The sequence below is a fragment of the Falco rusticolus genome, chromosome 2, assembly GCF_015220075.1.
Source record: "Falco rusticolus isolate bFalRus1 chromosome 2, bFalRus1.pri, whole genome shotgun sequence".
Lineage (NCBI taxonomy): Eukaryota > Metazoa > Chordata > Aves > Falconiformes > Falconidae > Falco > Falco rusticolus.
Genome location: NC_051188.1, coordinates 18,680,332 through 18,693,054, shown reverse-complemented (window position 1 = coordinate 18,693,054; position 12,723 = coordinate 18,680,332). Strand labels below are relative to the sequence as shown.

Here is a 12,723-nt window from a genome sequence, read left to right as displayed (position 1 = left end):
GCACAGGTAAAAGTACCTGAATGAAGTTTCTTCAAGGATGAACTCACTGGAGACAGCTCTGCGGAAGACCCACTCCCCTGGCTCAAAGCTTATTTTCTCACGTTCTTCTAGGAGGTGGCAAATTCTCTTTTTCAGCACATTCATAAAACAACTAGAAACTAATTATAAAACAACATTTATTAAAACATTTGAATGAAAGACGTTTCCATGCAAAGTTTTCAGTCAACATAAAGCCAGTCATAGAAAGCGACCACTATGAAAGTTCTTGGTTTTCTTCCACAATAAATTCCAGTGCTTTATATTCTACTCTAGCCTCTTCCCTTTCCTCTTTATTTTCAGTGAGTTGATTTTGGGGGCAACGTTTGTTGAACACGTGCCATTTTTGATGGAGGAAAGAAAATCCACTTCTCTCTTTAAAAATAATTGTGTGATTTAGGTTCTATGGTGTATAAACACTCTGATATTCATATTGATATGGAGAAATGTTTAGTATTGTATGTCACAAGAATAGTCACAGTACTGCAGAAGGGTTGGCATCCTGTTCCTATCTGTATGACACTGATGACACTGTTATCAATATAAAATAAAACTGATGGTTTTGCTTCACCACAAGCAAAATTCATCCTGTATTGTGCTGAGGAATGAAGGTGTCATTATGCAATCACAAGAAAATATCTTTTCCTAAGGGAAATTTTCTTATAATCAAAATTTAGTACAGAATAAATTCTGCCTTAGCCATGTGACCATAAGGACTTTCCAGACCCACCACATCTTTGAAGTGGCAACATGGTGTCTTTTCTTTTTCAGTTGTTAACAAACATCCTAGGCTCCTGACAGGAACCTATTGCTCAAAGAGCAAGTCATGCACCACAGTGACAAAGTCTTTCGATGTGCAGGAAAGAATAATTTCCAAATGCATCTACAAGGATTTTGGTTCTTGTTTTCTGTTGAAACCAGACCCTTTCCATTTTGCTGAAGCCATAGTTTTCTATGAAGACACCACATCACCTGCACAAATAATTTGTATCAATTCTATGTAGGAATCACTTGGGTCACTTTGGACTCCGAAATAGTCATGGGAGTATAAAGTGGCTTCTGCCTCAGATGTTTCTACCAAGTTTTCCATCAAAGGTCATGTGAAAAGCTGGATGTTCCAGTGCAAACTCTGAGAACACACAACTTGGGGTGCATAGAGAGAAGAAGAGGCTCTAGGCAAACCTAGTCCTTTCTTCTTTGGGATCTCCCCACATATTTTCATAGACAAGCATCAGGACAGATCATTAAACCACTCATTTCATTCCCCCTGTTCATGGTTTTCAATACGCAAGATGCAGCCTTGCAGAAATAAAAATAACCCAACCCACGCTGGGCCTTTGTTTGTACTCACGTGTGGTTCTACCATGATCCTGGAAAAGTAAGTTGTAAATGATCGTGATTCTCTTAATGGCACGCCGACTATTGTCTGTCTTGTCTTCCAACTGAATCACAGCTTTCTGGATGCTCTCTTTGATCATAGAGTCCATGCTGAGGAACTGTGAATGGAGAAGCTTGGACGTTATTGTATTGCCTAACACTCCATTGCATTTGCTCTGTCAATTCCTACTTAACTTGACACAATAGACTCCCAGGTGTATGTCTACTTCACCATCCCATCCCTAGTAAATCAATCCCAATACTACACAGAAGTGACAAAAGCCCTGCAAGGGATGGAGAAATGGGGACAGTGATTTCATGCTTTTTCAAAGTCCACAGAAGGCTTAAATGTGCCACCTCTGTCCTTGTATTTGTCTGTTATAGGTGGGGATCACTTCACCCTCATTGTGTGACCCACAAAGACCTGCAACTACTTTTTCCTGTAGCCAATGTACTATCTAAACCAGGGACCAGCATAACGGAATCCCTAAATGCCTGGGAAAGCTATTGTTTCTTAAACCAGTTCATGTGTAATGTCAGGCAGCTGAAATGAGAAAAAAGAAATGAAGCATACATTTCCTTCTGTAGAAAGACTGGACTTGGCTGGATCTTCAAGAGCAGCAGATTCCTCTGGAGGACCTGAAATCACAATCATTCATAAGACGCCTTTGTAAAAAATGTCAAAACCTGACAAAGAGATGCCTCTACCCAAAGGAAGCATTTGGAATCTGTTAACAATTAACAAAGGGTTGCAAAGCTGTCAACCTCATACATTTCAGCCTGGGCTTTGTCCCCTCTGGGAAGAATTGCCCAGTAACCAGATCTCAGCTTTGGCTGGCACCCATAGGAAGTGCGGGTGTAGCAGGACAGGAAGTGCAGTTCCTCCCCAAAAGCTCCTGCCTCCCCTCGTCCACACATCCTGGAAACAATGGCAGGGATGTATTAAGTTGCCTTTGAACTCAACAGATCAGGAATATTTAGTGGCTTTATTTGTGCAAGGTGAGCAGAAAGGCTTGCTGGAAATCACAGCAAAGTAAGTGTGTGTCTGCTGTATGCTGAATGCCACAGCACTACAGCCAATTTGCTATTGTAACTGAAGAACTAGCTCAGGTACCCTGCTACCCTACACTCACAGCTTTCAGACCAGGAATAAAAAATGCAGTGCTGTGAGGACTTCAGAAACAGCAAGTACAGTACATCCTGCTGAGACTCAGAGGCAGTGCCTCCACAGCCCACTTGATCTAGCTGAACTTAAAGCTGTAGAAGGAGCAAATGGGACACAGAAGAAAGGACACAGACGTGCAGGTAGCAGGTTAAAAGCAAGTGGCTCATTACCTGTTAGGCTATGCCCCTGGCAAGCGTTGTTGAAAATCTTAGCAACAGTCATTTTGGCAAGATCTCCTGGGTTTGCTGTAAAGTTGTCTGAGGGCATCAGATCATCCAAGTGGATTGACATCCATTCACCTGGGGAGACAGTAAACATGACAGAAATAGTAGTACCAGACATAACTGCTGTGAACAGTTGATCTGCTTTCCTTGGTGTATCACATACATCCAGAAAAATCAAGAAACTTTGGCTGCCCTGCCCTACCAGCAGCCTAGATAATAAGATATCGAGAGATGGAAGATTTATCATGTCCTGTTTCTTTTGTGCTCTGAGGGACGACATGCTTCTCATATCATTCTCTTTCTCCCTTTCCATCTTCCCAGTGCTAATGTGCACAGGTGCCTTAACATTCTCACCCATTAACTACGGAAGAAAATGATCCTATAACCCAAAAGGTGTTTGACCACATAAAGAAGTTTTTTCTTATGTTTGAATGGAATTTCTTTATTTCAGTTTGTGCTCATTGACTCTTATTTTGTCATAGGACACCACAGAAGCATCTAGCTCCATCTTCTTTACATCCTCCGGTCATGCATGTATACACAGTGATAAGATCCCACGAGCCTTCTCTTCTCCAAGCTGAACTGTCCCAGCTCTCTCAGTCTCTCCTCATATGAAAGATGCTCCAGTCCCTTAAACATCTTCATGATCTTTTACTCGGCTTCCTCCAGTATGTCCATGTCTTTTATACTGGGAGACACAGAAATGGACGCAATAGTACAGGTGTGGTCTCACCGGTACTGAGTAGTGGGGAAGGATCACCTTCTTTGAACTGTTGGAAGCACTTTGCCTAATGAAGGCTATGTTGGCTGCCTTTGCCAAAAGGACACATTGGTAGCTCATGTTAAACTTGAAGTCCATCAGGACCACCAGGTTCTTCTCTATGAAGCCACTTTCAAGCTGGTCAGCACCCAGCCTGTACTGGTGCCTGGAGTTATTCCTCAGTGTATGTAGGACTTTGCACTTCCCTCTATTGAACTTCATGATGTTCCTATCAGCCCATTTGTCCAGCCTGTCCAGGTGCCTTTGGATGGCAGCATGATCCTTTGGTGTATTAGCCACTCCTCCCAGTTTTGTATCATCAGCAAACTTACTGAAGGTATACTCTGTCCCGTCATCCGAGTCATTAAAGAAGATGTTAAACAGTACTGGTCCCAGTATCTATTCTTAAGGTAACACCACTAGTGACTGGCCTCCAGCTGGACTTCGTGCTGTTGAGCAAAACCTCCTATGTGCAGCAGTTGAGAGCTACTTGTTAAATTCACAATTTATCTTGCCCATTTTCATTAGTTTGTCAGTGAGGATGTTACAGGAGACAATGTGAAAACCCTTTCTAAAGTCAAGATAAACACTGTCTACCATTCTTTCCTCATCCACCAAGCCAGTCATCTCATCATAGAAAGCTATCAGGTTGCTCAGACTTGATCTGTCATTCATAAATCCATGCTGACTTACCACTTTCCATGCGTCTGGAAAAGGTTTCCAGAATCTCTAAGCATGTGGAGAAAAAGAAGGTTACCAGGAGTAGTCAACATGGATTCACCAAGGGGAAATCATGCCTGACCAACCTGATAGACTTCTACGATGGAATGACTGGCTGGGTACACGAGGGCAGGGCAGTGGATGTTGTCTATCTTGACCTCAGCAAGGCTTTTGACACTGCCTCCCATTACATCCTCCTAGGTAAGATCAGGAATGTGGGTGAAAGTGTGTGGACAGTGAGGTGGATTGAGAACTGGCTCAATGGCAGAGCTCAGAGTTGTGAACAACAGCACAGAGTCTCGCTGGAGGCCTGTAGCCAGCGGTGTTCCCCAGGGGTCAGTGCTGGGTCCAGTCTTGTTCAACCTATACGTCAATAACCTGGATGAAGGGACAGTGCACCCTCAGCAAGGTTGCTGATGATACAAAACTGGGAGGGGTGGCTGATGCACCAGAAGGCTGCGCTGCCATTCAGCGAGACCGGGACAGGCTGGAGAGCTGGGTGGGGAGGAACCTCATGGAGTTCAACAAACGCAAGCGTAAGGTCCTGCACCTCGGGGGGAACAATCCCATGCACCAGTACAGGCAAGGGGCTGACCTGCTGGAAAAAAAGTTCTGAAGAGAAGGACCTGGGAGTTCTGGTGGGCAGCAAGTTGCCCATGAGCCAGCAGTGTGCCCTTGTGGCCAAGGTGGCCAATGGGACCCTGGGGTGCATCAGGAGGAGCGTGGCCGGCAGGTGGAGGGAGGTGATCCTCCCCTCTGCTCTGCCCTGGTGAGGCCCCATCTGGAGTGCTGTGCCCAGTGCTGGGCTCCCCAGTTCAAGGGAGACAGAGAACTACTGGAGAGGGCCCAGCGGAGGGCTACAAAGCTGATGAGGGGACTGGAGCATCTCCCTTATGGGGAAAGGCTGAGAGAGCTGGGCCTGGTTAGCCTGGGGAAGAGAAGACCGAGAGGGATCTTATCAGTGCATACAAGTATCTTAAGGGTGGGTGTCAAGAGGATGGGACCAGGCTCTTCACAGTGGTGCCCAGTGACAGGACAAGGAGCAACAGGCACAAACTGCAACATGGGAAGGTCCACCTGAATATGAGGAAGAGCTGCTTTACCTTGAGGGTGACAAGCGAGCACTGGAACAGGCTGGCCAGAGAGGTTATAAAGTCTCCTTCTCTGGAGATTTTCAAACCCCACCTGGACGTGATTCTGTTCAACTTGCTCTAGGTAAACCTGCTTTTAGCATAGGTTTGGACTAGATTGTCTCCAGTGGTCCCTTCCAACCCCAAACATTCTGTGATTCTGTGATTATTTGCTGCATCATCTTTCAGGGATCAGTGTGAGGCTATCTGGTCTGTAGTTTCCTGGATCCTTCTTCTTGCCCTTGCACAACCTCTCCCTTCCCTCCCACTTTCTCCCTGGACCCAAATAACAAATGCAACCTTACCACTGTCAAATGCCAGGTAGCTGCAGCCTCCCAGAACTCGTGGAACTTGAGTGGCCAGCACAACATGTGATGGGCCTGTGCCTGTTGATTTCCTTCTCTCATCTATGATACAGTACCTAGAAAGAGAACAGAGAGGCTAAAATGTCCGTTCTCTCTGTCAGTTGGGCAGAGAGCCTCCCAAAGTCACCCCCTGCCTTTCCAGGGCTCTGACAGAGCTTTAGGAAAGACCAACAGCTTGAGGTGTGACTGTGCTGTAGTGGCAAGGCCAAGAGCCAAGGATGGTGCTGGCTACTTCAAGAGCCATGCTCATATATGGCTCCTACACCCTCTCTAAACAATGATTCAGTCACATGCCTCAGCAAGCTCTTTCATGATGAATTTCACTTACTGCTGAATATCAAATCTTTATTTTAATCTAGATTTGTTTTATTGTATGTATGGGTCTCTGCCCAATCATATATTTTTCAAGCAGTCACAGGTATAACATTAGCAATATCTTCCACAAACATACAGACAAATTAGACAACAAAAGCCACAACACAGACCAATCCAGGACTTGCAGGGAAATGAGCCAAAACCTAGTATAGCTTTCCTAGAATTAGGAGCAGAAAAGTTCAAGTACCTCTCTAGAAAAGCACAAATCCACCGAGAATACAGCATTTCAGGAGACAACATGCACATTAGCTGAGATGGTGAAGAAAGGATATGAACGGCAAATGTGGGAGAGTAAGAAAGAGGGTAAGAGGGATCATATTGAGAGAGGATGTGTCTGGTTGGGGGACAATGTCATTAATGTACTTCAAGGGCTTGAGACCAACTTCATATAATACTACTGTCAATGACTTCAGCATTCACTGGTGCCCAGGAGGGTTTAAGTCTTCTGAAGGCCCTGTGTCCTATCAGCCAGCCCTGAGGAGTGTCTTGGTTCCCTAGGATGTCTCAAATGGCACCAGATGTCATTAAACTGACAAAAGTCCTTTGGTTTGATGAATAAAAGGAAAAAAGTTATTTTGTGTTAGGCCCTGTTTGGAGTAGCTTGTGCTGTGTATGTCAACCGTGATGGGGGAAGGTGGTTTTAATGTGGGAAGGATGTATAAAGCATGTTTCCAGAATGAAGAAGATGCTTTTTTAGACAAATTAAAGCTGAGATGTTAGGGATGCTTTATCTTAACATCTTAACAAACACAGGCTTGGAAATTTAAGCTACAGAACATAGGCATGAGTGTGCACACACAGATACACGCATAAAGATATGTGAGAACATCTGCAATGACTCCACTGAACAAGTAAACCAATACTATATCCCATGGCTAGTTGGCTACTGCATCTTCCCTTACCTTTGCATCTGACTAAGGAAATACAGAAGGAGAGAAGAAAGAAGTAAGGATGCTTACTTGGCACAAGCTAGAAGCCTTTGGCTGCTCTGTGGCTCATCAAAGTGAAACTGGATGAGGAGGAATTTTCCTTCTGACGATTGTGCAAAAAAATTACTGCAGACAATGAAATAGTCTGTTATTACTTTATTCATAAAACCATATCTATTCTTCACTCTCCCTGATGCCCCTCAGCCCCTTTCCCCAAAACACCAATCTATAATGGCAACAAAGAAAGTTGAGAAGTAAATATTTCCTCACCTGAGTTCCTTCCGGAAAGAGTATTCGGTGTCAAACTGGCTTAGGAAGAGACAGTAGATTTTATTTTGAAGTTTAAGTGCCTTCCTTATCTTTTCTAAATCTCTCTCATTTAGAAGTCTTGCATGTGTAGAAACCTGCCGTGAAAGGGAAATAAATTCCAGGGAAATACTGTGTAGTTGTTGTATTACTATCCCTAACAGGTGGGAAAATTGAAGTGATCCCCTTCTGGATCTTTTCCAGTGCTTCCTAAAGTCAAGACTCAGAAATGTGCCCTGCTTACAGGGAAGAAGTTTGTGAATATAGTCAATAACCAGAAAAGCCCTGATTCCTCATGCCACAAGACTTAGACTTCAGCTTCATCCTTAGGAATGACTCAGATGCTGTAAGACATTGACTCCAAAGGAATCCTGCTGGAAGATGTGCATGAGCACTGCAAGTCTTGAGGGTGGAAGAGCCTATCCATGCAAAATTAGGGGGCTAGCATGATGGTATCCACATGTGACTCTACTGGGCTGACTCTCCCAAGGCTGTGGGCTCCTAGTACTGTAGATTCTGTCTGGGGATTCAGCTGCTACCCTTTTAGGGAACACAGGTTCATGAGCTCCTGTGATAGTCACTGGAGAACTGATCAGGATGCTTTCTGTGGCATGCACAACTGAAAATAGATGTCAGGGGGCAGTGGACTTGATCCACAACCTGCAGAATTTCAAGAACTACCTATAGTCTTGCTGGAGGCTTGCTGAGATCCCCACAGCATCACCAGTGATGTTTGTCACTTGTCTGCAGGCAATGAATGATGCCCGGATATCTTAGCCTTGAACCTCCAAAGCCTTCAGAGTTAGGAGCTGGCATCCACTCTCTGTTTGCTAACAGATTCACCACACCTGGCTCAAGAGGAGAAACAGAGCCTACCCTGACTGCAGAGGACCACAATGCAGAAGCCAGACACATGTATGATACAACTGACAGAGCAGGGACCAAAGAGGACAGGCAGAAGCCTGTCACTGTTCAGCAATGGAATTTATCCAGTGTCTTAATGGAGGTTGTATGGCAACCTTCCTCATCTGGAAAATAAAGACTACTCTCACTGCTTTACCGTGAAGCACACATACCTGTAGGCAGAGCCCAGCAGTTGTCTCTTTCCTTGGATGCCATTTAACTGCCTCTTCCAAAACATTAGCAAGGCTGTTGTGCTTCTGCTCTTTGAAGTACAAGTCTTGGATCTTCTCAGCATCATCCAGAAGGGAGTATTTAAGGCGCAGGATGGAGTCAGGGGTTGCACACTGAACAAGTTTCCTTTTGGCAATAGAGAGTGCTGACTCTTCATAGGGCTCAAGGACACCGCAGGACCTGCCCTGAGTGCTCTCCAAAGCAACAGTTGCAGTCGTGTCATTGCTGAAGCCGATGAAGACATCCTGTTCCTTGGGGCTGGGCTTGGCGGACAAAACATTGGTGAACTTGCTGCTGTCCATGGAGACAAACAGCTTGGTCCAGGTCTGCAGGTCCTGCTTCAGCTGTTGCTGCTGCCAGTTTAGGATGGTGTTCATATCCAAGTAGTGCTTCTCCAGACGGTTCAGCAGTGGTGTGGGGAACTGGGCATAGACTACATTCTTTTCCTCTATCACAATGAGTCTGAACTCATCCTTCACACGGCTTTTCACTCTGTGAGTGCCAAGACCCAGGTCCACATAGTAATTTCCCCCCAGGGTAACGAAGCACTGGTTGAGTGCATCGTAAAGGCTCTCATAAAGGTTGTGTATATTTAAAAGAATAACAGGCCTGCCTATCTCCATACAGATCTTCAGTCTGCTGACAGACCGGCATACCTGGGAATAATCTTGGTCCTGTGGAAAACCAGAGCCAAATATGATTTCACAGTTCTCAGTATCTATAAGCTGTGTCATCTGGATGATGTGGAAAGCTGCACGGTTGGTTGTCAGCAGCAGGAGGTATCGAGACATGAGTCCTGCCTGCTGTTTGCCCATATTTTCCTTCAGTAAATGAAGTGTGTGGCTGGTTTCCAAGTCAGGGGGCAGATACACCTCACTGATGCAGTTTCGGAAGAGCTCAACAGGATTGATAAAATCAGAGCCTCCAAAGTTTCTCTGAATGGCCTTTATAATAATCTCCTCTTGAGGGATGCACTTCTTGTCCTGGGTGTAGGACAGTATCATTTTGATCAAGCTGTAGAAATCACGGAGCCCAAAGAACTCATTTTTTTGTGTTTTTAGCACCTTGCAGTAGAATTCTGCCAGTGAAGGGAACAAATTCTCAATGCTTTCAAGGTGAGGCCATGCAGAGCAGATTCCCTTTGCAGTTTTAACGAGCTCTTCTTTGCTAGGGTCAGTCCGAAATACAAGAAGACCCCTGTTCATTTTGGCAGGGTCTAGGGCCCAGTTTGAAATGCCCACAAAACCAACTTTCTGGTAAGCTTCTGGGTTTTCATCATCAACACTTCCATCTTCAAGAAGAGGATGCAGTGTCTTCAGTGGCATCTCTGTTGAGTCTTCTGCAAGACCAATCTCATTCAGGAGGACCACGGATGCAAACTCATCCAGATTCTTCCCCTTCTGGAACTGTGCACATTGTCGGAAAGTGGAGATGATCCCTTCTGGCTTTGAATGGGGGCTGCACTGAAAAGACACCAGCTGGATCTCCTTGAATCTTTTGAACAACTGGCTTTTGGACAGCCTGCCCTGCATGGCATCCACTGCAATGGTTTTAGACAGGGATTTTGAGCTTCCTGGCTTCCCAACCAGAAAGAGTGGAACTCGTAAGTCCATGCATAGAACTGTCATGAAGATGTTTTCCCTCAGAGCATCATTACGGGCAGTTGCCTCAGGAATAGAGAGGTTATCAAGAAATACCTCTTGGCAAAGCTCAATCTCTTGCTGCAGCTGGGATGCAGGGACAGAAAAACATTTTGCGACCTCCTCCAGGTAATCTTTGCGGTTCTCCAAAGATACATAATAGCAAGCTCCTACTGAAAGGACCAAGGCCCTTTCTGCATCATTTAAGATTGGCTTCTGTTTCTTTTCATACTTCTTCTCATCAATCTTCGGAAATAGCAGGTCTCTCAAATTATAAAACCACAGTGCAATGTTCATGCAGCGCTCTATATCCCGAAGACTGGCAATTCTGCAGTCATCTTTATTCTTCCTAAGGAACTTTTGAGAGGCTGAAATGACACTGGTAAAGATGTCCAAATTTCCAAAGGCAATCTTGGTTTTCATGGTGGATTTTACAATCTCTCTGATGTACAGGTTCCGTGTATTTTCATTCAGCTCCCCAAAATCCCAGACCAGAGGCAGTAAGCTAGGTGGAAGGGGCTTGACCCGATACACCAGCTGCCGCAAAGGAATAGAGCCCAGTTTCTCCAGTGTGTCTTCACTCCGGACTCGGTACCCCAGGCCAGCTTTTTCAAGTTTCTCTATGGTTTCCTTTGTGTGCCTTTTGTAAGGGTTGCAAGCAGCTACTACTTTTAAACAGTCAGTGATAACCTCTCCGTTTACACTGTGATCACACAGCACCTCTTTGATTGCAAAGATAGCTTCTGATGTGTTGGCTTCATCAAAAAAGAGTACAGTGTCAACTTTGTGCCTCTCTTCATTGATGAGTGCCAGCTCGATTGCCTTCCTAACCTTCTTGTGGATGGTCTTGGAGGTAGTGCCACCATGGACACGTACCACCACCATGTTCTGCATGTCTCTGCCTGCCCTTTGCAGGCTGCACATGAACTGCACAAGCTTTGTCTTCCCACAGCCTGTTTCGCCCATGATGATTACAGGGATCCCACACTGGAACCGCAGGTGAATGGCAAGCATCTTCATGGTGTTGTCCAGTGTCAGCTGGTATGATTCATCTGGATCCTGGGTGCAGCTCACACCAAAAACTCTGCAGAGGGTCTCCAGCTGCATTGTTCTAGGCAAGTCTTCAAACTTCTTATTGAAAGGAACATTCTGGGCTTTCAAGGTATGGTATAAATTACCTTTGATAACATTACTTTCTAAAACAGCCTGAGAATGGGCATCAATAGCATCCAAGTTATTGTTGATGTGGAAACCTAAGAACTCCATGGAGTGATTGTCTGCATGGAAGAATATATAGGGGTGGCACTCTTGTTCCCATTTTCGTCTTAGCTGGTACTGTCTCATAATGCTGTTTTCCTCATCATCATTTCCTACACTTGACACACTCTCATCAGAGATATCAAGAGAGGGTACAGCAAAGTCCTTGGACATGGTGATCATGAACTTTACCACAAATGTTTTAAACCCCTGGAAATCTTTTCCGACTGCTGGGCTACAGAAAACTGATTTCTCACACTTCCTTAGCTGGAAGTTTAGGAAATGAGTGAAGTTGCTAAGCTCAGTCCAGGAAGGGTTGTGCCTCCCACAGAACTCCAGTAAGATCTTCAGGCACTCTTTCTCTGTCCCTTCAGTCCTCTCAGGGATGAAAAGGAAACTGTCAAGGTTTTCCTCCCTTTTATATCTCCTGAGGTACTGGTAAGACCTTTGGAAAGCTTCACTCTTTAACATGTCTCGATCGAAGTATTCCTCTTTCATTTCAGAAAGACGACCAGAGCTGGGGTGTTCCAGCAGGTCAAGTACCTGCATTGGTGATACACATTTCACTGTAGGAAAAAGATCCAGGAACTTTTCTTCTGTTTCATTGGACACCTAAAAGAAAGTCAGTAAGGCATGCACACATTACAATGAGGACAGTTGCCCAGCCTTCTGCACGAGCTTTTTATTCTGTACATAAATAAGTCAGGAAGCTAGGAAAAGCATATGTAGGTCAAATTTGTCCAAGCCTCCACGCATGCTCCCAGGTGGATATATACCAGCCTGCCCATAACCTGTGAGGTCCTGGTGCTGCGTGGATGCCCAATGAAAAGCTAGAATAGAGCAAGCATGATTATTTCCACCATCAAATGATCTGCCAAACAGATAGGTTTCAGCACAGGGTGCTCTCCACCTTCATCTGCTTTCTCTAATTAGTAGGCCACAATAGCTTTCCTTTCCAAATACTTGGCCAGACTCACCTTGCAGCTGTGTCAACCGGCCAAAGGGGGCACATACAGCCCCCTTTGGCAAGGACCCTCACAGGTTTATGACCCATACCATGAAGAATCACTCCCTTTTCATTTGTTCTGAGCTGGTGTTGTTAATACTGTTTGATGCTACTGGTTCTTGTGTTGGAAGAGATGGTGGATGCTTTCTCCCCACTCACCCTCTCCTGGCCACTCATAATGTTCTTTCTCCATCATATCCCTAATTTCCTCTTTTTGGGTGTCCTTGCTAATTTCTCATATAAGAGACTTCCATTATTTTTTGAACATGTGGGATGTCTATATTGCACCAGGAATGAAC

At 45.0% G+C, this 12,723-nt stretch overlaps 1 protein-coding gene across 3 annotated transcripts in view; it reads right to left on the bottom strand.

Annotated features, from left to right (window-relative positions):
- The window catches only part of LOC119142726 (E3 ubiquitin-protein ligase rnf213-alpha-like), a 66,028-nt gene that overhangs the window by 25,220 nt on the left and 28,085 nt on the right, over positions 1-12,723 (bottom strand). For all 3 annotated transcript variants that reach the window (XM_037375986.1, XM_037375987.1, XM_037375988.1), the window contains 8 exons: positions 8,464-12,030; positions 7,352-7,485; positions 7,112-7,207; positions 5,718-5,833; positions 2,749-2,877; positions 1,988-2,052; positions 1,388-1,532; positions 17-158 (listed from right to left, as the gene is read on the bottom strand). In XM_037375986.1, coding sequence (XP_037231883.1) covers positions 17-158; positions 1,388-1,532; positions 1,988-2,052; positions 2,749-2,877; positions 5,718-5,833; positions 7,112-7,207; positions 7,352-7,485; positions 8,464-12,030 — 4,394 coding nt within the window. The remainder of the gene's footprint in view (positions 1-16; positions 159-1,387; positions 1,533-1,987; positions 2,053-2,748; positions 2,878-5,717; positions 5,834-7,111; positions 7,208-7,351; positions 7,486-8,463; positions 12,031-12,723) is intronic.